Source organism: Dromaius novaehollandiae, chromosome 5, assembly GCF_036370855.1.
Source record: "Dromaius novaehollandiae isolate bDroNov1 chromosome 5, bDroNov1.hap1, whole genome shotgun sequence".
In the NCBI taxonomy this organism is placed as follows: domain Eukaryota; kingdom Metazoa; phylum Chordata; class Aves; order Casuariiformes; family Dromaiidae; genus Dromaius; species Dromaius novaehollandiae.
Genome location: NC_088102.1, coordinates 38239021 through 38266787, shown reverse-complemented (window position 1 = coordinate 38266787; position 27767 = coordinate 38239021). Strand labels below are relative to the sequence as shown.

Below are 27767 nucleotides of genomic sequence, written 5' to 3'. Positions count from 1 at the left end.
AGGTCAGTATCAGTTCTACAGTAACAAATAAATATGCTTAGCCCAGCTCTTCTGAACACTTTGCAGGAACAAGCCAGAATCAGCATGCAACAGAGGAAAGCCAGGCTTGGCAATAAGAGCAACAAAAAATCCAAACACGTTTCACATAAATGAAGCTTGGCACAAAAGAGCCTTATGAGCAAAGCACTGAGGTAGGAATATCTAAATTCCTAGCCCTGCTCATACTATGGCACAATCCAGGTCACTTAAATCTGTGAAGAGCAGCAGCGTGTTGACAGATCCAAGACACCCTCTCCTAGTTTGCCACAGGTAAAGTAGGAGCAGCTAACTTTGTGGGTTTTATTTATTGGAGAATACGATGTCAGTTCCTAAAAATTCTTGGTATAGGTACAGCTGTAGAGAACTCTTTCCTTCTCCTTGTATTCTTCTTAAGTACACAAGCCTTTATAAACTCAGTGAATTTTATTCTCTATCATTCAGGTTTATTTCAATTTAGAAAGAACAGTGAGCAGCCTGTAACTGCTATCACTCAGGTATATCTGTCTTCACAGAATAGTTATTTTTCTGTCTGGAGTAAGTTGCCAAAATCTTAGGTTTTAGGCCCTATTTCCCGCACAGCAGGCATGTTCCTCCTTTGTATTGGGCACTTCATTGTCATTTGCATCTTTGCAAAACGCAGCTTACATTTTCAGTGCTTTATTTCCTCAAGGTACCAGGAAGCCTACCATTTGGGTTACAGCTACATACACATCATCTTCATGTTTTACGCATGCCCCACGTTTTTCTCTCTTGTAAACCTGAAGCATCAGATCCACCATAAACTTCTAACATATAGTGGTTTATGATTCCTCTCAAATCAGATTTATTCATCTGTTTATGTGCTTTCTTTCCCAGGAAGGTAGCACCAAAGAGAGCTTTCCAACAAGAAAAAACAATTGAAATCGGACTTCTCAAAGGTGGACCACTCATACTCTCTTTTAAATAAAAGAATAAATCAACATTTGTGCTCCCTGCAGAACTAGTATTTGCCAGTGTATTTCTGCCCACCATTCCAGGAAGCATGTTTTACTTATTTGCCTTTTCTTCCCCTCTAGGGGAAGCAACTTTGTCCATAATTTTTTTTCTCTGATTATACTCATTTTTCTGCTGAAGTCATCTTTCACGAACACTACTATTGCATTCAGGATTCCTACATGCAGCCTGCCAATCATTTATCATGGCTTCACAGGGGATGCTCAGTTTGAACCTTTATACAACCTCTCTGAAAGTGGATCCATTTAATATTAGTCTGTATCTTTCTTCCATATGCCTACACAAATATGCAATTTTGCATAGAACAGTCTTGTAGCTCTACTATCTTTAGTTTTGAGTTTAGGACCTACATTTCCTTTTGGGGCTGCAGTAAGTCCAAATAAGGTTAGACTCTATTGAACAGTCTCCTTGGTAAAACCAGCAAACAGATTCATTGCACTGACACAGGACAGCATTTTCAAAACTAGCCTATTTTTTATTAGTCAACATAAATAAAAGATGTTAGGTTTCTTAAGATAGGACAGAAAAGTCTACATGTATGTGGACGGGGTAACATCAGCTGTTTCTGAATGTCTAGAGTCCAGGAATTCATCTTTTATAGCACAGGGCAGCCCAGTTCATGAAATAAAGCAGTACCACAGCTTCAGACTGCTTTGAAGATCTAGTAGTACATGGCTATGGTACTTGCTGAGACCCTGTTCTTATTCATCCCCTGTGCCAGACCTGATGTACACGTTTAGGCTTCCGAAAAATTCTAAACCATCTCTTGTGAATAGCTCCTAACAAATTCCACCACTCCTGAAGGAGAAGTAACTGCATCACGTTAATACCAGCTACTTGAAAAACACCTGAAAAGGGAATTAAGGATTTTTCCTTTTAAGGTGGAAGCTTAAGAACTGCTAATTCTAATCCTAATCTCAGCAAGGAGGTAAAAATACTACTCACCTCTTCATTCCTATCACCTATTAATCCACAGAGAAGATGGAAGAAGGATGGCACAGTCCCTATAGGTCAACGTACAGTGATAAACAGAGACTTGAATTTGACCCTACATACACATTTGCCTCAGTGGAAAGAGGAGAGGTTTTCTTGCATGGTTCTTAAAATTACTCCAGGTTTTGTGTTGGCTCCTCTAGGAGGAGGGAACCAAAGCACTGAAAGAGACGAAAAGCTGGAGAGAATAATTTTGAGAAAACCTTGCAAGATAAGAACAGAAGATAGATCTAAAAGGAGCAGGATGGAAAGATCCTGATTAGTGCAGTAGAGGGAAACTAGGAAGAATGCACAGGCAGAAGTAAAATTGTAAGTATGTTAGTAGTAGAAGCTTTCAGGGGGCAGATGTCAGGGAGGTAACCTCATCACTGTTTCCTCATCACTAGCTTCACCTAAGCAGATAATAATGAAGATCAATAGCTCCCTGCAGCTACTACAGTGACAAGATAAAATGTGGATACATTTCCTGGATGGTTGGATACCCTGCTTCTGGCTGCCAGCCCCAAGTTAATAGAAACCTCCAAAACAGCCTGCCTGGGAACCCTAAAAGGGCATGAAAAACAGCCTGGAAAAGAGAGGCTATTTTCTCTCATTGCTGAGCTGCTGAGCAATTGCTAAAATGCAACATTCAGGTACGGACAAGGCATGTAAATCAGAGGAGATTGGGCAGGCATATGAAAAGCCTCTCTATGGCCAAGGAGGGCAACAGAGACCAGACAGACTTGTGGCAGGTAAACTGGAGCAGTTTAGCCATGAAAATCAGAAGACAGCTGGGTATTCTAAAAGGACATTTGCCACATCATCTTGCTGCACCAGTGCTTGATGAACCAGTACAGCTGGAGTAAAGAAACAGAGTTTTGCTCAATGACAGAGTTAACATGGCAATACAGAGCCACACTGTGCTTCGGAAAGACTTGCTCTTTGCAAATCTTGCTTGGAAACAGAGTTGCTGGAATACAGAAGAATGAGAGGAGAAAGAGGGACAAGGTCGGATATGGACCAAAAAGCTGATCTGTTACGGAAAATAATCTTCTGAGAGCACTAGGAGAAAAATAAAAGATTCTTATGCTTGACTGCAAACACTGCCAGACAGCTGACAAAACCCCTATGGTAAAAGGTGCCAAGGTAAGTCAGGACTGTTTCTCTACCAATCTCTTGTCTCAGATGACTCTGCCTAGAAGGCTACATTGGTAACAGCTTTCCCTGATATAAGACACAGTTCTATGGAAAGTAAATTCTACTCTGCTGCACAGGCAGGGGTTCACTCTGAGCTTCTCTATTTCGGCACTCCCTTCTGTCCAAAGTGAAGCAGTCTCTGCAAGCAGACAGAAGAGAAAATGACTGAAGCTAGCTGGACCATCTGCACTGACCTGTTTTGCCCTTACAGAAAGGGAAGACACCTATTTTAAAACCGATGCCCGCTAACCCGGCGCTGCCGTGGGGCATGGCTTTCATTTGACTAGCACCCTGACGGAATTCTCACCAGCAGGCGAAAGGCTCCTATGTACCGTCTCCAGCCATCTCAGCCCTAGGCTAGCAGCACATATTGCTGTGGAGGCTCCAAAATGATAGATCTTGCCATTGCATCCATCTGTCCCAAACACTAACATTATAGGTGAAATAGAAAAGGGGGGGGAAAAAAACTTTCTAAAGAAGTTGTTAAAACAATTGAATTCCTTGCACCTTGCACCAACACACACATCCTCATAATCTAACCACAGGCACTGTTCGGCCCATATCCTTGGCCACCTTGGAAGAGAGGCCACACGCCAGCTGTCTCTGGATTCTCCTCCTTGCCTCTGGAAGTTGCTCTTTCTGCACCAGATCACTTATGTCGATGTATAACACAGAAAGCTTATGTTGCCACTGTCAGAACTTTGTTCACTTAAAAAAGCACAGCTGTTTCTCTGGACAGTCCTGGCAGTACCTTTCACCGACCACAGAAATATTTCTGAGGGTCATACAGGGGCCTCAGGAATATGTGGGCACACAAGGGCAGAGAAGGAGAAGTTGGTGGCCCTGTGACTCTGCCTGATAGCCAGGACTGCGATGTTCACAGCCTCTCCCCAGTGCTAGGCTCCACAAGGAAAATGCTTGCGCCAGGGAGAATAGGAGAGCCAGACTGTGCTCTCAGTAACTTTGATCTTATTACTTTGGTCAGATTAGAGACAGAAACCTGACACTCAATTTTAAACAGCTTCAAGCCCAAAGATGACCTGAGTATCTGGAACTCACTGGTCCCTCCTTCCCCCGCCAGCAATATCACTTGACCCAGCAAAACATATTGCCTCTCCTTACAAACCACATTGCACTTGATTTTTGAAGAGAAGGCAGTACTGAGCTGTAATATACCTCACTTGGTTCCCACGAGAGGCTTATTTCTGAAGTCTCATGGCAGCCTAGTGGCTAAATCCTATGATACGCTCTCAGCAGTACAATTGAAAGAGATGCTATCTATCAGCCTCTGTGCTACAGAGCCACTTACCCCAGACAGGAATTTATTGCAGGAAGTGGTCAGAAGACTACTTCCCACCCACGAAGCGCTGTTCTTTCTTAACACCTCCCGTTGTTAGTCTCTCTTTCAAGGACCAAGCTGTCCACTAGTTTCTGTGGACTTGTCAGAGCAACTTACCACGCTCAGCACCTGGCAGGAAGGACTCAGTTTCCCCATGGGGCCTGACAAGCACAACCAGGGGAAGAAACAAAAACAAAACACCATGCTCTGCAGCGGGACAAAGACATCACAAAAGTGAGTGCCGTTTCAGATTCTCATGCAGCTGTAGAGGCCTTTTAACCGAACAGCAACTCACTTGACTTCTTTCTATTGAACTGTAATCTAACACTTTACCCAGTCACCATGTAACTGCCCTATTGTATTTAGACAGAATGGTACTGGACAGGGGTGACAGAAGTATCCTGCCCATTTAATGACCTGTCACAGAGATACAGAACACAACAGGGTTTTTTCCAGGGTCAGACTATATTCTGTCTGGGACTTGCCACCTAGTTCTTTCCTAGTTGTGGTGCCCTTAACTTCTGACTCACGTTCTCATTTTTTGTTTTGCTACCTCCTGAAGATAAAAGCTCAAGATACACTCTAAACAACTCTGTTATCTTAGGAGGCATAGTTAGTTGTTAGTTAAGCAGTGAGGAGCTGATCCTTCCTTTGTGCAGTGCAGAGCCCTCAGGAACACTGACTGAAAAGCGTCTAACAGAGACTTGTTCATTGAGATTCAGCCTCCAGTAAGTCTGCCTCACGCCGCAACATGGTACCATTCTAACAAACAAGTCATTTGTATGACACAATTTTAACAGCTTTTGAATTTCATGGAAACATTTCTCCCACCCTACCCACAGACCCAAATTCATTCATGAACTTCAGGCACTTAACAGGGGTACCCGAGTTACAAGCTTTGCCTCCTTAGGCTCGCTTTGTAGTTAACAGCTAGAGAAGAAGATTTTTTTCCTTTATCTTGTTTTTCTTTTGGGCAACAGTAGGCACCTCATGCCTCTGGGTGAAGGGCCAGCTGCACAAAGATGCCACTTCTTTTCTGTGTTGGAAATGGTCTTGTGATAAGACTGGAATAGAATCCCTTAGTTTTAAATGAAACAGTTTGATCCTGCTCACACTGGCCACCAAAAACCTGTCAAAAAAGAATTAACCCAAATTCTCTTTAAACCATCTTTAAAATCTGCTCAAGAAATAGAGCATCAGGTGACCCTTGGCAAATGGAACCAGAGAGGCAGCATATGTTGTCCCTGCTTACATAAAATGCCTAAGCGCTGTCATCTTTGTGCCTAAATCACGCATCTCTTACTGATAGTCCTGGAGTGGCACATTCCGGGCATTTTGCCCATTCTTTTCTAGAGGTACACACATCTGCAACATGTAAGGACTTTTATGACAATCAACAGGTATCAAATACGATGGGAAGGCAATGCAATGTGCTGCCTATTTTCAGCAATGCACCGTCAGTAGGACAAGTAAGAATTTAAGTTTTTAGCTCCTACCAGGACTAAAACAGGAAAAATATTGATGAAATTAACAAGTATCAGCCTGAGCATGCTTGCACAGAGTAACTAGTCTTGATACATACAGCAACGAACTTATGACATATACCAAACAATCCCATTTCCACTGCCTTGCACAACAGTTTATCCCAATGCGAAGGTGTCCCAGGTAGTTACCTAGACTTTTTTTCAAATATGCTCTTTGCACTTAGGCCTGTACTAACCTAGGACTTGCATATATGCTGCAGCTAAAAAACCTGCTTCATTGTCTCTTCTCTGTCTCCCAGCATTCCTTCAGCTGTAATGATGTGCAAAGTTAACTTAAATGCTGCATATGCAAAATTAATTTTTAAATCAATGCACCTCAGCCAAAGCTGTAGCAGATACGTAGAGCACAGACAGGTTGTTCTAGCAATGCACATCTGTTCTCGAAAACACTTGAGAACTGGAAGGTGACCTTTGCTACTCCACGGTGAAAATAATTTTCCCTAGTATTTCTCACTTTATGCCTTAAACCACTCTCAGGGTCACCCAAATTTAGACATCTTAATAGCACAGTACAATACTTTGCAGTGCAGCCATGATATCAACACAGATCCTCACTCCTCTGATTGGGTCTATGATGATCATTATATGCGCACAGGTAGCTCCTTCTGATCCCTGGAAGTGGCCCCATTCAGCAGCCTTCCTTCATCGTCCTCCCTGGCAGAGCTATGGTGTGTGCCGGCATCCAGGAGTCTGACCATAAGCATAGCAGAAATACAGCAGAAGATGCTTTGGGAGACGAGGACGAAGTCTTAGGTCTTGGACTGGGCTACAGAGGATGCTGTAGAAAAGGTGAAGCTCTTTCCCAGAGAAGCAGGGGATTCTGGAGATCCACCCTAATACTTGTCATTCTGGGATTACCACAACTAGACAACTAGAATACCGTCTAGAACAGTGGCTCTCTCATGGCAAATCTAAAAGGCACTGAGGTTTCTACAACTAAGGGTGAAAAAAGGAGAGAAGCAAGTTGCAGGCAGAACTCAAATGGAGAAGCAAAAGGACATTCCTATGTCAGTGCTGCAGGAGACACATGGGTTAGGTTGTAGAGAAGCTGTGCTGCCTTATGAAGCAATAAGCCAGCTGAAGAAAGTCTTGCAGTGAACTACATTGGCCCTAAGGAAGATATGAGGAGCTAAATGGTGTGCTGCACTAACGTAACACTCATGTTTCATTAAGACATTGAGTTTTATTAGCAGGTTTGCCACTGATCTGCAGCATGACCTTGGACTAGTCACTCCACCTCTCTGTGCCTCTGGCTGCCATCTGGCTAATTAGACTAAACTATTCAGTGAGAGAGCTAGGTCTAACTATGGATTAGTTTGGCAGGTAGCACAGCTGGTCACTGATACTGCTGAAAGCCATCAAGTGTTACTGAAACAGAGAGCAACTGCAGTCACTCACTCGCAAAAGAACCGAATTCACATGGAGGCAAAGAGGCTGCATGACTACGTGGCTCCCAGCACCAGTCTCAGTTGCTCAGTTGTCTCTCATGGATTCCTGAATTTACCATAGCATTTCTTTCAGGGAGCCTGAAGGTACACCTCTGAAACAGATACAAGCATTTGTATTTAACAGTATGTTCAATAAACTGTTCTATACGGCACTTAAGACTGAGTAATTAAAGGAAATATTACTGCAGTACAGCTTCTCATTAGCAACCTAATTAGCCTTCTGAAAATAATTAACATTCCTTTCTATAAAGAGAACAGATGACCCATTACATCCATCAGACAAGCAAAACAAATGCCCAAGGTAAGGGAGTTTTGTTCACAGAGACAGCAAGAGAAGCATCCAGCAGCAGTACCAGTAAAAGGGAAGGAGGAAAGAAGAGAGAGGAGGGAAAGAAAAAAAAAAAGGGGGGGGGGACGCTTTGGTCTTCCCCACCCCAAATGATTTTAAAATGGGCACAAATGCCTGTGAATTGAAACAGAAAGACTGGATTACGTACATGGGTGTGTAGGACTGGTATATGTATAATTGTCTGATGTGTGTGCACATGTGCATCTGACATTTGCACTTGCCCATGCTCTCTCCCTCCACTTCCATGATCCACTCATAATCCATTAGCTGCAATGATGAAAAACTCTGCACACCAGCTTCTTGTGAAAGCCAGATTTAAGTGTTCTCAAATTCAACTGTTTACAGTCACAACTAGGTCTCTCTCTATGTAAAAATTCCCCAAAGGTCAGATATTTTGACTATTAAAACCCTCCAGAAATCTCCATTAAAATAAACCATGATTTAATGACACATGCAGCCCATTTTTTTGTGGCCCACAGAAACAATTGAGGTGAGAGTTATGAACAGCATGAAGTACACGAGTCCAAATTTCACAGGGTGGTGCTCTGATCAGCTGGTGTGTCCTGAAAGAGTTAGGTAAACACTCTGTGATCAGTGCATATTTGAAATCAGTGTGGGTGAGCAGAGACTCCTTTCTGCTCATGCACCACATCATAGTGATGTACAACGTGTAAGTATATAGGGAAGAGAAGAAAGCAAAAAAAATAGGTCAACATATCACTCACTGGTAGCAAGAACTGTGGTATTATCAACAGATGAAGAAATAAGCCATGAGGGAGCCAGGCTTCCCAGCATCGCGTGTTCAGGTAATGCAACAGACAATAAATCATGAACATGCAGTTGCACTTTTAGCCATCTCTGTGTTTGATGTATATTTACATTTCCCCAGCATGCGAGTTGAATACTTATAGCCATGAACTGCAGTGTGGCAAAGCCCAGCAGTACAACAGTTTCCACAGTTACATCACTATGGAAACCACAAATCCACAGCCTGCTCCGTTTCTCTACTTCTTTCACTGGTAAGTAACACATTTTTCTAATCTATCCTCTTCTCACTCTTTTCCAGACCACAGGAGCATCCACAAACACATTTTACCTGGTTAAGGACCAAGCCTTTCCTCCTCCTTTGTGGTACCTTCTTCCTCTTCCTCTTTGTGAAACCTGCCCTAACCTTTCAACCCAGCTGGGCAGCCTTCTGGGATGTTTCCACTGCACCTTTCAACAGGGACTGTTCCAACCCTGTCTGACAAGCTGACAAGTGAGGGATTTCAGCTTCGTCTGCCATCCAAGGTCTCCCTCAGCTTCTGGACTAAGACAACTCCAAAGGAGGCTCACTCTAGAGCAATCCAGCTAGTTTGCTTAAATCAGAAGCCAAAAGCTCCTCTGGACACAAGTTATAGTGACTTCTCTTGACCAAAAGATCATTCAGCTCCTTTCCTGAAAGCTTTTTTTGAAGAGGAACATTTGAAGTGCTCTCCAAGTGGGAGAGAGGGCATCACAAGACAGCTGTAAATGCAAAGGTTAAACTTTCACTTTAAGAAGCCTGTCATTTCTGCAGCAGCTGCTAATTACAGGTGGCTTTTCCCACACTAAAAAATCAGAATGTCTCTCAGCAAAAGCCTAACAGCCAAGAGCAACTCTGGAAGATGCAGAAGGAAGATGGAAAATGCTCAAAAGTCTGCAACATGGCATGTATACTGCAACCTGGGTATGTGAAATGGCTGAAGAAATCTTCACACAGACCAGCAAGAGGGAAAGAGCAAAACAGGAATAAAAAAAACCTTGTCACTACGTATGTGCATTTGCTGAATGAATCTTCAGCAAAGCCTTCTCTCACACTGACCTCCCTGTGCACTTCTCGCCTGACCTCAGAGCAGTTCATGGGACAATCACAGGAGAATTCAGTCTCTATAGCCCTGTAAGTCCTCCGTGCCTCTCAACTTCAGCGACCAATGAAGTTGCCAACCATTACATGGACAAATGCCCACTAGTAAATAAGTTGCAAAAAACTACATATTTCACAGAGGTTGTCAAACATCCATTTAAACACATTAAATCACTCTGCATGGAGAGAAAAATCCTACCTGTACTCAGGGAACTTTTAGCAGATGAAACCTGGACTTCTCGATAAGACTGAGCCGGGAGCAGACTGACACGGTATGAATTCTCTTACAAAAGCAAACCACTATTACACAGAAGAGTCAGCCGCCTCTTTGCAAGAGGGGACAGAGCAGTCAGTTCTTCTAGTCTCGGTCCTAGCTTGCTTCCTTGACCTCAGAGCCAATTCCAGGCTGGCATTACTGGACACATCCCGGTTTTGTTGGTATTACAAGAGTTCCTACCAACAGCCCACAGGATGATGTTACTTCTGATAAAAGGATGATAAAACTTCTGACCTAAAGGATGTCACAACAACAGTGCAGGAGTCACAGCTTCACGAAGGACAAACTGAGCAGAGTGGTGATCCCAGTCTGCAGGCAGGGCTGTGTCCCCACTGGTTTGGGAGCAGATCTGTCTGCATCTCTGGTAGACAGCATCCTGAACAGCCTAAGTGGATGGAGCATACAGGAGGCATCGGAGAAATGAATTATTCATATCTTGCTCTGCTGCCAATGGGTCTATGCTTTCTAGTGCCCATACGGCACTCGGTTTTTGTTTTAACAGTAATAGGAGACGTCTGCGCTTCCTTTGATGGTTCTTGAGGGCATGTGATAAGCAGCATTTGCTCTACTCACAGCAATAGTACCATACACCAGAGCGCCTGCCAAACACTGCTTTCTTCAGAAGTACTCATGGCTGCATCGTTGACAAAACGGTTGGACATGTTCCAAGAGCTCAGTCCAGCAGCAGCGGCCTTCTCAGGAAGCTGCTGACACTTGCTTTGCCATAACCTTGCAGCACTGGGCTGAACTTTACAGTTCACTAGATGACACTTTTTGACCAACTGAAGCCCTGTTTTCAGCTACACAACAGGCAGCAAGGTGACACTCAGAGCTCAAGGCAGCAGCTGACCCTGTTTACTCATGCTGTTAGCATCACCACAATTAAGCCTCTTGCTTTCCTTCAACAGCTGACTGGGTCTGATCCCTAGTCTCAGAGAGGAAAAGGCGGATATTGGAGCAAGACCTCCTGCAGGAGTGGGACCACAGAATACCCTCGGCACTATCCAAGTGGATTCCTTAGGCACCACCACCAAAGACTGGGTAATGAGACTCCCGAGACAGAGCACAGGCTGGGGGAGGAAAGGTGTTGCGTGAATCTGAATTTTATATACATAGCACCTACATACTCAAAACGGGTTCCCAGTTACAAAGAGATTAAAGTATTGTGCAGGACCTACCCATGAAACCTTATCTACAATACTGAAAACAACATTGTAGCTTGAACTCCTGCAAAGCCATATTAGAGCACCTGCACTTAGCCTCCTGCTAGGGCATCCTACCACATGCTGCAGACACACAGAGCGCTCTCTGAAAATGCTGCAGGGGCTGGGGATTGCTGTTCTGATCCCACAATGCCCAGGCCTTCTGCCAGGATCAAATACAAAGCTTCACACTAGCATATAAATGACTGTTGAATTTGATAGCATTTTACACCCACCCTATGCAAGTGTAACAAACTGCAATAGACACAGGACAGTGGCAGGAGAAGCCAAAAAAGGTTAGTGGAGTAACACACTAGTGAACCAGGTACAGAGACTGAACGGCTTGGTAGGGCCAGGAATAGATTCCATGTCATCTGGCTCACACCTGTGCTTTCACCATCAGGACAACCTTCCACTCTTTACCTACTGCTCTCATTTAGTTTAGAGACACTGCTCCACTGTCCTGGTTGTTTTAATTGCCTAAGTGTATCCGTGTATGAGGTTTCAAAGAACCAATAACGCTGGGATAAGTTTGGCAATCTAAATTCCGAGTGATCAGAACGGTCTGACACAAAAGCAGAGAGAAATGAAGAGCAATGCGTACAGATGTGACCTTATTTACCCTTCCAGACAGCAACAGCAGTTTGAACTGGTGCATGTAACTCCACCTCTTGACTAGCCCTTAGCCACTCTACACCTCTAAATTTCAAAGGTCCCATGTACAATGCATTCAGCTTTGTACTCAGGGAACTGCTCTAGTTTTCTGGTCTACGAGTACACTCCCACCGTTTTTAGCCTCCAGCCCTTACCTTTTCTGGGTAGGAATCCTGGAGTTCTCCCACTCTTTGGTCGGCTCCCAGTTCACAGCATCCGTGGATCGACCAGGTTGACTCCAGCAGGTCCAAGCAGTTTCAGATGCCTGCCGTTTTCGGGCCAGATACGTGTGACCAACAGCTAACACGCTGACCAGACAGCCTTCCTAAACCAAAGTAGTACAGTTTAATCTTAATGAAGGACAATGTAGGAGGCTTTAAACAATGAGAGAGCTACGTGTATGAATAGCTTAGCTCCAGTTTATCAGGCCCTGGAAGGCCTGACTTCTTCAGGACCCCAGGCAGGTACATCTATCTGTCCCTCATACAGGGGCAGCTTCCTGGCAATTGCCTTTCCTCTGGTCAGAGTCTTTCTATTCTTCACTGTCCTTTTGATCTTTTGGATCCCAGCCATGGCAAACACACTGAGCAACTTCACTGGAGTCAACAGTTAAAGGTTCTTCACTGCTACCATCTCAGCCAACATCTCTTTTAACCCTTGGAGAGTCTACCAGAAAGTGCTTCCTCTCTAGTTTTCCTGCTGATTTCCCATTTTTGAAGCAAGCCTCATCATTTCATCCTAATCCTCCCACTCCTAACACTGCCTCCCTATGTTCCCCACCTTCTCCTCCTCACTTCTCCAGTCATCCCATTTTTCTCATCTCCCTTCCCCACTCCAGGGCAGAATGTGGCCTCCTTAGGCCTCAACCCTTGCAGCTGCCTCCCACCCACCCACCACCCCAACCTGTTCCCAGAAATGCTGCCACTGCCTCCTCTCCCCTGCTCCGGCTCACGGACTTCCTTCCACCCCTTGGGGTGGTCACAGCCTTGGGCAGCACAGCTGCACAGCCCCGGCAAGCGCAGCCCAGGAGCTTGGGCTGTACTTCTCCTTCTCTTCAAGTGCTGACATTTAGTATGCTACACCACTGATTTGCACAGATGTCAGGCCTCAAGGTGCAAGCTCTGATACACAAATAGCAACATTCAAGTAGCTTTGCCATCTTGGATCTTACACTCTGAAGGCTTGTCTACACACAGCGTTTTTCTGGATTAGTTACACGCAAAGGGGTTGCAGAGCAAGAACATTTGTGTGTCAGACTGCATATCAGCTGAAATCTTCAAATTATCTTAGTGGATTCAGGTGTTCAAAAACTGAGATCCAACAGAAATTCAAGAGAAAAAAAAAAGTCTGTTTCTATTTAGATAGCACTGAACTACAAAAACATTCCAATTAAAAATGCAGATTAAATAACTAATCCTCCCCCTACAAAACCCTCCTACCAAGATTAATACAGTGATGAATAAGCATAAAACCATTAATTAAAATCACTGTAACATGGGTATTATAAAGACAGATTTAGCACCTTCTGCATATGCACTAAGGCTTGCATCTACTTTATAGTCTCTCTTCCCATGAGAAATAGTTGCTATTTTCACATTTTGATATCAGATTGGGAAAGAGCTTTTTTGTTATAACTGAGCTAGCTCTGGTTTACACCATTCTAAAACTGATGTTCTTAAAAATTATTTGCACGTTATTTTCACTATATGCATTTTGCCACAACTGAGTATAGGTTTCTACCGAACTATTTAACTTTATCGGACACATGCAAAGAAAAACTTAAAAAGCATTTTCCCCAGAATGACAGGAACATTGAGAACTCTCTTTACATAGTCAGATCTGTTTGTCCATTATTTGATTTGTAAAAGAGTGAGGAACAAATCCATATGAAATAAGCAACTACAGTGCACTTTTGCCTTTCAATGCACAAATCTGAGCATTAGACAGGAAAATGCACTACTGTGCTTAAACTACCAGTTATGCCTCCAGTTCATCCATTTTGCTTCTTTGTTCAGACAAGAAGCAGATCTGATCTCATAACACAGTTTATAAACACTCATGAATATACCTGAATGCCTGCTGCCAGGCTGAACATATGCTAGAAAAAAAAATCAAGAGCAATGTTTTCAGAAGGGTATATTTATTGTCAGTTGAGTCCAAGGCATCTCAGTTTGGGCACTCAGTCCTGACTCAAAGGCTTGGCATGGAAAAAGGGGAACGCAGCAGGGCCGAAAGGGCCTCCTTGCATGAGAGCAATGCGGACGCCTCGCCGGAGTCCATCTTACCAAAGGCTACCGTTCCACGGAGGCTTTAAGCCAGCCTAACTTTAGGTCAATGCACTTTGCCCCTCGCTGCACAATTTAACCTGTTCCCTTGCCCCAGCGCTGAGGTCACCCACACAGCCTCGCAGTGAGCCAAAGAACTTGTCGTTCACTTCAAGACTACCCCCAAAAAGCCTAATCCTTCTCAGCCATACCAGTCCCCGGACCGGGCACAGAGAGGCTACCACAGGGCTTTAGTGGTGCCCAGCAGGGAAAAGTTCCTTTTTGCAAAAATCTTCGTTTCTATGAGCTCAAAGAGCTTGTGAAACCATAGCTTTAGTTAGGTGTGTATCTACAGTAAAAAACAGTCAGGTGAGGAACTCTTCATTAGCAAAGACTATGTTGTAACACATGAGCAAAGAGGTAGAGCTGAGCATACATGTCCAATCTGAAAGTTCACATGCTTATACAACACAACATTTAGGCCGTTCGGGTAAGGGGGTTTTTCTTTGCCTTCTGCATATAAATGAACTGCCTGTCCCAAAACACTAATGATTAAAAAGGTGAAGTGTCTGTAGCAGGGCTAAAAGCAGTGCTGTGGCCATTCAACTGCACATACAGAAAGAGTTAAAATCCACTACAGAGGCCAGACTCGGGCTTTTCTGTCACAGTGCCGTAAAACAGTCACCCTGGTACTTATCCAGGCACTGACGATTGCCCTAACAAAGACATCAACATTCCTGGTGTCAGCAGACTGGGGACCGCACGTTAGGATAAATAAATAGCAGCACACATCAAATGAGAATACAGATAACACGCAAACAAAAAAAAGAAAGCAAATTCTTGATTTGGAAGTTGTTACTTGTGTGTTCCTTCTGTCTATTTTAGTGTTTATACTTTTTCATGATTTCCAAAGTGCTCAAGAAAAAAACCCTCAGACCTCAGACTCACGCAACTACCTGGTGATAAAATGAAACTGTTCGATGAGCAGAGAAATTAGATCACACCACTGTTCAGCGACTTATCTGGGATTCTCCAGTGACAGAAGTGCCAAATTTAGAAATCAAAAGCAGACATCCATCTTCTCAGAAATTCACCCCACTCTAACACAACTTATATCGAGACCTGCGTTGCAAATCTCACTTTCAACTAGATTCGCAACACACCTTCCCTTGCTGCCTTTGGAGCAGGGCTTTCAAACCAGCCCACTGACCAGCCGGGATCAGGACATCTCTGAACCTAGACTGGTCAACAGAACACAAAACGTGGTAGATGTGGCTGAATGTCCTTCCCAAAAGGGCCAAATTACCTCAAAGAGATACCTTAGGCATGCTACTGCCACACAATTTCCGCCTCCTGAAGGAAATGTCTCTCTTCTGAAAAATAAATAAGTAGATAGGCAGATAAAAAACTCAAAACCAAGTCTGCAAAGCAACAGCTTTCAGCTACCCTCAGAAACAAAGCATGGATGGTTTGGTAGGTCCTTCCCCAAGTATCTCTAGATCAGTCTGCTAGCTCTACTGAAAGCTTCTGACAAAGCCTTGAGAATCACACTGTCAGACCTCCAGAGGTTTGTGTTTCCTTTAAAAGCCTTGCTGCCACCCAAAAGCTGAAGAAGCTTGGGCAGATGCCTGCACCCCCACAAGACTATGGCATCTGCAAATGATCTGTGATCATTTACCGTCAAAAGCTGAAACGCTGTTAGAATAATTGCCAAGAGTCTTCATTTTTTGTTGTTGTTATCTTGCAGGCTGTCTTCAAACAAAAAAAAATCAGTTTCAAACAAACACACAAACAAACTCCCTTGTGCTGCTAGAACCGTCTCATACTATTAGAATCCCAGTTACTTTTTCTCTGTGTACACTCTTCATTGCTTACGTTCTTTTCGTTCTTTTCCCGCTAAGACAATGAAAACGAAACAGCTGTTTTTACATTCAGGTTCTCAGGCATTACCACAGCTCCCCAAATTTTCAGGCCAACTCGCCACTGAGAAAGTTTCAGATTTCTCACAGATTGCCATGTATCCCTGCCACCTACCTTTTACCACAAAAAAACTCACTCATTTTCTTACTTTTCATGTTCCCAAGGATAAGCTATAGACTCCTTTCCATAGCCCGGCGAGCTGAAGAGCCATGGACCAAAGTGCGGAGTCACTGCCCTAGCACAGCAGTGTTTGTAGGCCAGGATGGTTATTTACTTATATTCAAAACACTCCACTGTTTTTAAGAACTCATCTAGCATTTTTCTGCTGCTTAAGTTCTGTGAATACTTTTCTCCAAATCTGGGGTCAAATCTGACCTCCCAATATGCCAGCTAAGCAGTAGGTGAGCTAAAAAGGAGCAAATCTTGCAAAACTCCACCTACACTTGCCTTCTCAAGGAGTACAGAACACATGTTAAACCATGAAAGCAAACTCACTGGCTTGTGGGTAATTGAAGGCAGGGTACAGTTGCCTAGCAACTTATCTGATTACCATTTTTTTCAAGTATCACATGGATACTTAGTTATGTCACATAATAATATCTCACTTTTATGTTTCCTGACCCAATTAAAAAACAAAAAAACTATCACAATTAAGGCCTTTAGTCTCTTTTTTTGCAGCACAAAGTACATGATAGTAGCTCAAGAATAGGTGGGAACATTAGTATTCCTGAATTTTATTCCTGACTTTTCCTGGCTCGCTGAATGTGCTTATATAAGCAACTTATTTAATCTACTTGTCTGTAGAATGACACTAATAATACCCACCTCACAGAGACACAGTGAGAATTGATTAAGAACAGAGAGATTCTCAGATGAAAGGTGCTGCAGAAGTGCTGGTGTTAGCATTTACAGCCTTTTAGTACTCCAAACGTTGCTAAGCCCTAAAGTAAAGCAAATTCTAACCATCATCAGGACATCGTCCACTCCTCACTTTCCAGACAAAAACCTCCAACCATGAAAATGACATTTCTCCCATCAGAATACGACACCTTCCTGTCTTCTATACCTGACAGCTACCGGGGGGAACCCTACAACAAGTAACATACCCCAACTTTTGCAGCTCTTGGAGCTCTTACCATGAAGATCAGACGGGAGTCAGAACAAGTGCCATGCATACACAGCATTTTTAGAAATCGGCATTGTTCTACTTGATCCAATCTTTGAAAAACTAATTACACTCCAGCCAATCTATGAAAGAATTAGGCCATTAGTTGCCTTTATGGTGAGCAATAATACCTCATTAATACAAACATCAAACAGAGGTATCATTTCCAAAAGGATATAATTAGCTAACATGAGGACTTGGATTCTAGAAGTTGATCTCTTGCATACCCACAAGTTAGATGCCAATATAATGTAACAAACTGGCTTCCTTATGCAGGCACCTCCATCTTCAACTGCACAGAGTATGAATGGCTCAGGTGCCTGGGGTGCTCCTGATACTAGTCTCCGTCAGCTCAAGTGACTGAAGCTGCTGTTTCGGAAACGCATTATCTCATCTCCATGGTAAAGTATTAAGCAGCAATGGAAAACCCAAAGTAACAACAAGGAAGTCCTATGTTGCTAAGGAATTGTTATATTACCTTTACAGCAGCTCCTCTCTTTCTAGCAGATACTACAGCATCTTATAAACCGTGCCCTACATCCTGCAGCTCTTGTGCAAGTGCACTTCCAATTAAAGGCTTAATTGGGAGACCTGCCCTGGAACGAACTGCTGGATCAAAATAAACCCAACCACATGGTATCCATCATGCCACTGGGGAAAATTCTATATGCATTTTGAAAGTGCCGCAAATCACCAAACAAAGAAATAATTCTTCCTCTAGAACTTACTTGAAACATCCTTACCATAAACCTTGGCTGATAGAAAAAAAAAGTACCCTGTGGGTTATGCAAGCCTCACGTTCAGCAGAGGAGGGAACTGCAAAACATACAGTGCTACCATCAGGAGTGCTTTCCCATAAGCACTGAGAAACGACACTGTCTAGGGCTCTGTATAGCCACAACTCCCTGGCCGAGATTTCTCAGCCAAGATTAAACTGGTAGAGCTGAATGAGTTTGACCCTTTTCTGCACATGTATTCTGGGTGAAAAAAAAAAACCAAAAGAGAGTCCCCATCCCCAGAAGGCACTTCGCAGCACGCACAGCACTATGTCACAGCTATTCATGCTCGAGAGAGCTTCCCTCTTCGCAAATACTTCACGATCTCCTTCGCACTCTAGCAAGCTGCCAAACAGGACCAAGCGGCGCTTCCCAGACTCCTTCAGGAAAGGTGCCTTCAACATACATCGCACTTGAGAGCCGAGATCCAGCAAGGAAGGAGTCAAGCAGCAGCTTTGCCAGTTTACACTACCGGTGCTTATCTAATGCCTACTACAGCTCTGATCTTATGCAATGAAAGCAAGACAGCACACAGTTGTGGTAGGGAAGATTGTCTCTGAGGTCTAATCCAGCTTTGACAGAAGTCTGTGGGGGTAGGGGAGTCTTGAAATAAGGTTGTTGCAAACTCTTAGGCACTGCCACTGATAAAATCTAGAACAAAAGAAAGGATAACATAAAATGTTTCTTTCTTTTATACAGACTAATAATTAGACATCTCCCAACCAGTAGTAGATAAGTATGCTCATTCAGCTGTTCCTACAAACAGGAATGTCTAAAGCAGTCTAGCTTTTCTTTAGCCTACCAGGACATGGTAAAAGGCAGTGCCCACCTGCATTTAAGTTTCTTCCACACTTGTTTTAGCTGGGCTGTGAGGTGTATGGGAGCTGGCTTGCAACGGGCACTATTGGGCATATCATTTACAGGCAGGAATGCAGCACTCCAACTAACCAGAAAGAGCATGTTGTTCTCAATTGGCACAGATGTTGGTAATTTGTTCCTGCGGAGCCAAAGCCTTTGCCCAGTCTGGCTCTCTGTCAGGACTCGTTCTGGTTGCTTGCACAAGCACCTTTACCTAAGAGCTGAGAAACCATCTGGATACTCCTGCCTCATGTATCATCCCGTAAACGCAAAAAAACCAGACCAATTTATTTCTGATGTACAAGGCAAATTGGCCCTCTGCTCCCCTATGCAGTCTGTCCTGAGCCTGCAGAGCTAATACATGCTCAGGCAACACAGTCACCAGAGAACGCTAAAATACATACAGGAAGCAGATGTGAGAAGTAATATGGGATGATTTACAAACCCATACTAATCATAGCCACAAACAGTTAATACTTTTACATAGGACTACATTTGCTCCTCAGATGATGAAGCTTCTTTTGGAAGAAGTAAGGAAAAATACCATACTCCACCTTCGTAACAGATCGTTTTTCTTTCAGAAGTGCAACTCCCACTCATATCGTCCAAATTCATTTCATTCGCCTCAGGTCCAGCCCAGGAACACCTCTGTTGACACTGCTTCATCTACAGGAGCAGATGGGACAGCAGGGACCACCGTTGTGTTCGGCCAGGTGTCGTTTCCCCATCTGCGAGGAACGGCTTCTGCATCCAAATACCATCAAGGCATTGCAAGCGCCTGTGGCAGCGGGCAGTGCTCTCCCCAACAGCAAGGTGAGGAGCGGGAGCAGCAGCTTTTCCTGCCTCCTGCTGGCAAACAATCTCTCACAGTAACTGACCCATTTTCCACAGAATAACCAGCCCAAGGGGAGTGGAAGGCTGCTGCACTTTAATTAGCCGTGCTCTCACCTCTCTTGTCTTACCACGTAACAGCAGTCAGCCGGAGACTGAGAAAGTAAACTTAATTTCACTTCCTTAAACATGACATTTACTAAAGGCAATCCAGAAACATACCAAATCCTAATGCATAAATGGCGACAGCAGAATTTCCCATTACTTCTATGGTTTCAGCATCAGAACAAGCAGGTCGCCTTCATGCAACTACCCTTTAAACCTGCTCACAAATAATAGGCTTTTCTTTTGCAGGTTTTTTTCAGGATGCTTTCTCCTTCATCTTGCATGAGGAAAAATTGCTTTCCCACTGTCAAAAAGTTTAAGGAGAAGAAGGACTCTTCACCTAATCTAGTCAGACCTCCTGCATATCATGGTTTATTGAATTTCATGCAGTTTCCTTGCAACTGAGCTCAGTAACTTGGATAAAGACAGAAATCCTTTAGCTTAAGCAGATCAGATTTACATACCGTGAACAAAGAGCACAAGAAACCAAACTACCACCAATGCTGCAGCTACAAAACTGGCTAAGAACTGTATAAATGAGTCCCACACAGCTGACCCTTAGCAGGCGATCCACATCCCATGCTGCAGAGGAGGGTGAAAACCTGCAAAGCGTGTGGCCTTCTCAGCCACAAACTCAGTAATAAATACAATTCTGAGGAGACATACAAGACTTACCATTAAGACACCTAATGTCAGCAAAAAGCTCTGTGCTTTTTCCACCTCCGAGGACAGCACACAACCTTTTCTCCCTCTCCCTTGCCCCAGCCCTCCTCCTTCCTGTTGTGCTCTGTCCCTGATCGTGGCTGACTTCTAGCGCTTCAGAGGAAGGCAAAAAAATGAATTCATCTGGCTAATTATGCAATAAGAGGAAATGTCCTTCCTGCACACAATGCAGCGACTTGCTGCAGCCTGAAGCACGAGAACTGAGTACAGTCGTTGTCTTAATCAAATACACAGGTACTACAAGCACAGTTAGGACATCACAAAACTTCTCATTCTCTCCACAGCTCCTGATGTGAGGGAACGAATAAGTGGATTCACAAACTAGGGGCCAAAGGGATCCCTGCATCTCTTAGAACTCCTCAAAGATGCTGAATTAAAGTATAGACTGTAGAAAGATATCCCAATTTAAAGACTCCAAACAACATCGAGCCCACCACCTCAGCCAAAAAAACGCTTCCTGTGTTTAGTCACTCAAAATCAGGAACTCTCATCTTATTTCAAGGTTAAACATGTCCTTCACTGTCAGGCAGCTATGTTATGACATTATCAGCAAAACTGCCAAGTCCCCAATATCAGGTATCATTTCCATAGGTATGCAGTGACCCACATGCCAATAAGCTAGCCAGAAGTCTCTTGTTTTCTTGCTCCCTGGACCATTTCTGTAGTCTGTCATAGGAATTTACAAGGGCAAAGCCTGAACTCTCATGACAGAGCTGCTCATATGGTCAGTCATGTATTTTCTAATTTCACTTGGTCTCTCTTTCCGGAGGAGGAACGGGGCACATCTGGCTGTTATCCGACCTCCTATGTGTCCACGCACATATGCACCACACATTTCTGAGGTGTGAAGAAGGCACCTGAAGGTTGGGATTTCTAGATGCCACTTTGGCACTCAACACGGCCTCAGCACTACTATACCACTAACCTTGGGCAAATTGCTCATTTTCCGCCTGCCTCCATTTTCACCCAGCAGCAGAGTAGGAACAGCAAAACTGACCAAGTTAGGGACATGCTGCCAGACCCTCAGCAAGATGTTATGCAGCCACAACTAGTGAGTTGCGCCTTGGACACAGAACAACTATAAAATCTGCCAGACATGTGCACAAAGCCACTCAGGGGAGAAATACCTTCTTTCAACCTGAAGCGAACAATCTTAATTTATCCACGGTAGTGAGCTGTTGTCAACGCAAACAGAAGAACAGGCATTACCGACATCCCTGCATGGAATAGGTAATACCTTCTCCCTGAGACGAGACACTGTGATTCGGGGAAGACCTGAGGGATAGGTCATACGTATCACGGTGCCTGAAGTACAAACTTAAGTACATCCTAAAGGGCTTTCCTCGGCTCTGGCCGAAAGCAGCTACTGGCATTAATAATTCCATTTCAACAAGCCTTCCTTTTCAACAAGCCTTCCTTTTCAGTTTCCTAAAAATTTTATGAAAATTTTTCTTTTGGGATTTCCTATTTACCCTAAAATAGTGGTAAGCCCTGCCCCTAACCAACGCAATATATACTTTAATGCATTTGCATTCCTGGAAACCACAAAACACTGCTCTGAGCAATCTTTCGGTAATTTACTCTTACAAGTTCCTGACACACATGGTTCTGGCACTGACAGAATTGTTACCACCCCACCTGCAAAAAAAATCAGCTCTTGCAGCAACTGGTTTCCCTTCAGAATTAAGCAAGAAATGGAACAATCCTGTCAATAAAGAGAAGAGCATGAAATATTTCTTCTGACAGAGTTTTACTGCGTCTGCTAGATAATGAGGAGCCTGACCAAGTTTGTACTTCCCCGGGAGTTTTGGGCCAGCAATGCCAAAAGTTCTCTAGGAAGCCCTAGGGTACCACTGCAACTCAAAGTGATGAGGAAGAACTAACTGCCTACCATCCCAGCTATTAAAAAACATCAGAGATGAGTTTCAAAATCCCATGCAAAGGATCAGCAATGGAAAGAATCATACTTTCCATTTCTCAAAATTTCAGTTATTCTAAATATTTTTCCATGCCAAAAATGGAACAAGAACAAACATCTTGAGACTAATTAAAAAAAAAAAAAAAAAAAAAAAAAGCTCATTTTCAGCTGATCAGCATACTTGGGTTTCTGACCTCTTAGAAGCATAACATACATGAGTAATTCACAGGGCTGCAGAAAGTCATAGTGAGAGGACGACATCCACCCCCCACTCCAGTCCTGCTGTGCAGCCACTGAACTGCCTGATGTTTATTTTTCTCTCCTGGAAGAAGACTTCCTGGATGAAGACAGTTTCACTGAAACGGATGAAAAAATGTTTCAAAACACTTTTTTTAAAAAAAAAAAGGGCACTTTTCAGTGAACACCAGCTCCAGGTTTCAGTGAAACCCCCCAACGCCGCCGCACCGCAGCCCCACAGCATCTCCCAGGCCCCGGCACGGAAACCGCCCCCGCCCCGCCGGGGGCAGCGGGGCCCAGCGCGGCCAGCGGCGGAGACACCGACCCGCCGCCGCCGCGGCGCTGCGCTGCGCGGAGCGCGGCCCGGCCCCTTCCGCGGCCGCGGAGGGCGCCGAGAGGCCGCGCGGGGCCGCCGCCCGCCTTTGTTTCGGCCCGCGGGGAGCCGGCACCGCCGCCCGCGCCGCGCCGCGCCGGCAGAAAGCGAAAGGCGCCGCGGCGGCCGCCGGCTCCTTCCTTCCGCCCCGGGCAGCGCATCCCGCCGCGCCGCGGGGCAGGTGCCGGCGCCGCGCCCCGACGCTCCCGGCCGCGCCCGCGCTCAGCGCCTCACCGGGGTCCATCGGTGCCCTGCGGGCTGGCGGCGGCTGCGGGAGATTAACCGCGCCAGTGACACCAGCCCGTAGCACGGATGCGGTGCGGTCTGCACATGCTCGCTCCCGACGGCCGGCCTTCCCCGCCACCTTCCCTTAACCCCTTCCCGCCCGCCCCGGCCTGCCGCCGGCGCCGCGCCAGCCGGCCGAGGGGTGACGGGCTGGCTGCGTCCGCAGCCGGCGGCGCGGGGTGCCGCGGGGAGCGGCCGGTGGGCAGGGGGGGCGGGAGCGGGGACGGCCTCCGCCGGCAGCTCCCCAAAGCCCCGGGGTATTTGCTCGGGGCGGGTGCGAGGTGGGTGCTGCTCTGCGGTTGGTGAACTGATCATACAGGTCCTCCGTATTTACTTTGCTAAAGAAATGCGTGACAAAAATCCCCAAGCAGCTAAGGAATATAATCCTCGTGCGCTTGCTGTTGAATCTGGACAGTGACCGGACATCCCTGCAGTGCAGGAAATCAAAGACAACCATCAAGAGAAATATTTGCCTGTAGCTGCACTGTTAAAATAGTGAAACACAATCTCTACGAGAAGTGTCTTTCCACCCAGAAAGATCTCTCCAGATTCAGAAAATTGCCCAAGGAAGAGAAGAAATATAATACATTTAAAGCATAAATAATAAATTAAAATCCTTTCTCTTTGTGCATTTTTTCTTCTGCAGCAGACCACTGGAAAATGCCTTTGTCTAGGGTTAGAAATGGGGAGATGGCGATCCTGAACCAGAGTTTGCAAGCAAACAAGCAGCCCCTCTGCACCTCCCCTCTGAAAAATGGAGGTAATGATAGCTTTCTCACTTAGCACAAGTTGCTGCAGGGAGGATTAACTAGTTAATACCTGTGAAGTGCCTTACGGTCTTCAAACAGAAGTGAAGGAGATTTTTGTATCTGTTATTTTAGAGAGAAATCAAAGTACTGTCGAGTAAAGTGACAACCTCAAGTGACACAAAGTCACAAGAGTCAACTGATTCTCAGCCCACAGAGTGGGGTTTAGGCAAAGCTCTCCCTTTCCTAATTAGCCACCAGCTTCGTGGCTCTTCTCTGGTCTTCCCGGGCTTCTGATGCAGTCCACATTTTCTTTTTTCACAGGCACCAGGTTTCCTGGCTTCTCCTGCCTTCTGTAGTACCAGAAATGATGAGCTAATGTTTCTAGCAGAATAAGAATGTTTTTATAACCTCCATTTTATGACTCAACAATTTTGATATCAATAATATATGGTCACAGTGATGAGGCAACATCAGACCTGTGCAGGCCAGAGGCAATTAGAACGAAGGGCTCTCAAGATGTCTGGCCACGATGACCCTCAAAGGCAGGTATCTCTTGAGAGAGGGCTCCTTCTGCCCCAAAACTGCAGGGCCAGCAGATGCTCCACAGTAAAAAATCTAGCAGAGGCTTTGCATAGCTTTGCGTAACCGAGGAGTGCCAGGGTTACTGGCTGGCATTCCCTGCCAGCCTTTATTCGGGAGCTCTGCGTGCAAACCGCTCTGCTCCTCCGAGGATGCCACAATGCAGCAAACCAGCCTGTCATCGAGTCACCTGATCGCACAATCTCCCTGCAAGAGCTGGAGTATCGGAAAGATGGAGCATTTTAAAGGGGAAATGGAGTATAATGCATAGCTAGCCTTACCTCAGCAACAGAGCTGTGCAAGCTAGGACATGGCTGCTTGTGCTGGGGACCTCGAGCTTGATTAAGAAAAACAATTGTTTTACATATATTTCCACAGAGCTGAAAAGAAAAATGCTAAGATAGCTAAGACATCTTGCATATTCTAAAAAGCACCTTTAAAATACAGTATCTGATAGATACAGAGAACAGCAGTCTGATGCAGTGCTTATGTATTTATTGTGAAATAGCATCTTCTAGAAAGTACTGAGGACAATGCTAGAGATACAGTGAAGAGAGAACGTGAGAGAATTTCACAGTACAAGGCAGCATGAACATTTCACAGCATGAGAAGAGAGAATGCGTTACAAGGAGCAGAGGAAAGGTCAAAGAGAAAGGAAGAAGAGAGCTAAGAGATACTCACCTATAGGAAGGAGAAATCAACAGCCAGAGATGGACTGGAGTAAATGAAAAACACATGTAGGGAATACTTAAGTGTGTATTCCCCTATCTAGTTACAGCAAGCAGAGAGAGGAAGGAGGAGGTGAGGAGAAAGGAGAGGGCTCTGAGAATGAGAAGGGAGGAAGGAGGAGGCAGCGAGGCAGCGGTGAGGCAAATGAAGACAAACGCTATACTGAGGGGACAGGCAAGAGGGAGAAATGTCAGAGAGAGCACCTGGGGGGGGGGGTGCTGTGCACCTGAAAGCTTGTTCGACTCTCTCCAACCATATTAGCTGGTCTAAAAAAATTATTATTTCTCCTTGCAGCTTGTTTCTCTCAGTCTAAGGTAGTAGCAGAGGAGAAAAAGCTAATGGAGTTAACATTATAATATGGTGAGAGCAGGAGCAGGACGGACCCTGAGGACAAAAGGGAGGGAGTATCTAGATCTGCCCTTTAGTCCTGAGTTCACTGGGAAGCTAATGCTCTCCCAGGCCTTGTGTGGGGAGCAAGCGCTGCTCTCTGCAGAGCATCCAGACTTGTGTGCAGGAAGCTGGCTCCAAAATGAAAAGAGTTTGCAGTGACCCAGGTATGCTCTAGTCCCCCCGCAGCCACAAGACATGCAGCTAATCTTATTAATAATGATCTTATAATCCTGCCACGCATGCTTTGGCTTTATCTGGAAAAACAGAGATCATACATAGCTCCTGATCTGGTTCCTCCATGTGCGTGCTCAGAATGAACTCAGATGTCTCTACGCCAGATGTCCTGTCTCATTCTGGGAGGATTTATTCATTTGGGTGCAGCATCACCTGACTGTATGGAAACATCTTGGAAAGTAGCATAGTCATATGTGCTTAGTACTACACTCTTGTAACTGCACGCGTTAGGGAGTGCTGCACAGAAATACCTGAGCTGGTCCTCACTCATCCACCTTGCATCTGGCAGGGCCTATTCCCTCACTGTTACTTGTGTTTAATTTATAGTTCAACTGTTATACTGAAGGAAAAATGACTTATTTCTTCAGGGACTCCTTAATGTGTTCGTTACATCAGTATCTGAGCGCACCACAAATACTGCTGCATGCATAGCCATTCCCAGTGTGATAAGATCTCACTTTGCAGACTGGCATTTGAAGCTCAGATATGTTACAGTCAAAAGGAATCATTAATTTGAGATTTGTAGCATCTTTTTTTCCCTAGAGGATTTCATTTTTATGGCTCCTTATATTTACATTCCAGCTGTGGATACTCATCCCTGCTGTAAATCAAGGCCCAATCTAGAAAAAGGAGCATCTGGAAAATCAGAAACCTACATTAGTATTACTAGTTCAGTCTAAGTGACTTGCCTGGCATTGCTTAGGCCCTAATGGAGGACCCAGGAATAGGATCCAGCTTTCCAGAGCAGGGTTTAAGCACTTAACTCACAAACTCACCTCTACCCTAATCTCCTGCCTCACTCACTACATGCTAACAAATGAAACCAGAATCTCACCTGATAGCACTCCTGCTCTCCCTTCAGCCCTGGGTAAGTCCGACTCCAACCAGCCAGCGCATTGAAGAAGACACCTATCACGGAAAACCTCAACATAAGACTTTAAAACCTAGCAAGTCCTTAGCAAACCTAAGCAGCCGAAATGACGGTTTTTTTCCTCCTTGGGGAGTATTGGCCTTTTCTCTCTCATTTGCCTGAGGAGGTCCTGGATCACAGAGCTAATCAGAAATTCCAACTCTCTGAGTAAACGGAAGAGAGAAGATAATCTGTGTTTATTTAACAAACCCCTCACACATGCACATCCAAAACACAGACTTCTTTGTCAGGAATGCAAGGAGCAAAGAACAATCTTGAAGCTTGCAAAGTAATTAAAGAGACTCATTTCTTTTTTTCTGAGAGGCCCCCGATTACTGTGGTGACAAATGTTCTGCAAATCCCTGAAGTAGAAAGTGCATTTTGAAGAACAGCAAAGATCACATGCTAAAACTCAGATCAGACTAACCTACTTGGTTTTCATGTAGCTTGCAGGGGTCTTCATGTGTTAGCATGAAAATCACTTCCTGTGGCTCATTTTTGGTGGAGGTAGAACAAACACAAGCCATAGCTTTTCAATGCCTTTGCTGTTTCGGTTTATTGAAGAAATCAGGAAGGAAATTTTCAAACATGATCCCTTCAAGCTGGAGGAGACTTCCTGGTCAGATAGTTTCTTTTCTTTCTTGTGCTTGTGGCATGGGCTTTTTTTCCCCTGTAGGCTTTTTCAAAATACATTTGGGTTCTTTCTATGGCTTCAGGCACCAGTGCCATAATCATCACTCCTGACAGAGTAAGTGCATGATTCACAAAGAGATTAAGGAAGGATTTAGATCTCCACAGCTTCTTACTTATCTATGCCCAAAA

At 44.7% G+C, this 27767-nt stretch overlaps 1 protein-coding gene across 6 annotated transcripts in view; it reads right to left on the bottom strand.

Annotated features, from left to right (window-relative positions):
• TMEM229B (transmembrane protein 229B) overlaps positions 1-23471 on the bottom strand; it is a 34638-nt gene extending 11167 nt beyond the window's left edge. The window contains exons 1-3 of one of the 6 annotated variants that reach the window (XM_064512490.1): positions 23304-23471; positions 12055-12224; positions 7483-7624 (exon numbers count right to left, since the gene is read on the bottom strand). In XM_064512490.1, the coding sequence (XP_064368560.1) occupies positions 7483-7524 (42 nt within the window). In that variant the 5' untranslated portion in view covers positions 7525-7624; positions 12055-12224; positions 23304-23471. Of the gene's footprint in view, positions 1-7482; positions 7625-12054; positions 12700-15841; positions 16505-19436; positions 20373-23303 lie in introns of those variants that run through there. The other 5 variants (XM_064512491.1, XM_026095787.2, XM_026095788.2 and 2 more) reach the window with 5 other exon arrangements.
• Between the last annotated feature and the right edge of the window lie 4296 nt (positions 23472-27767).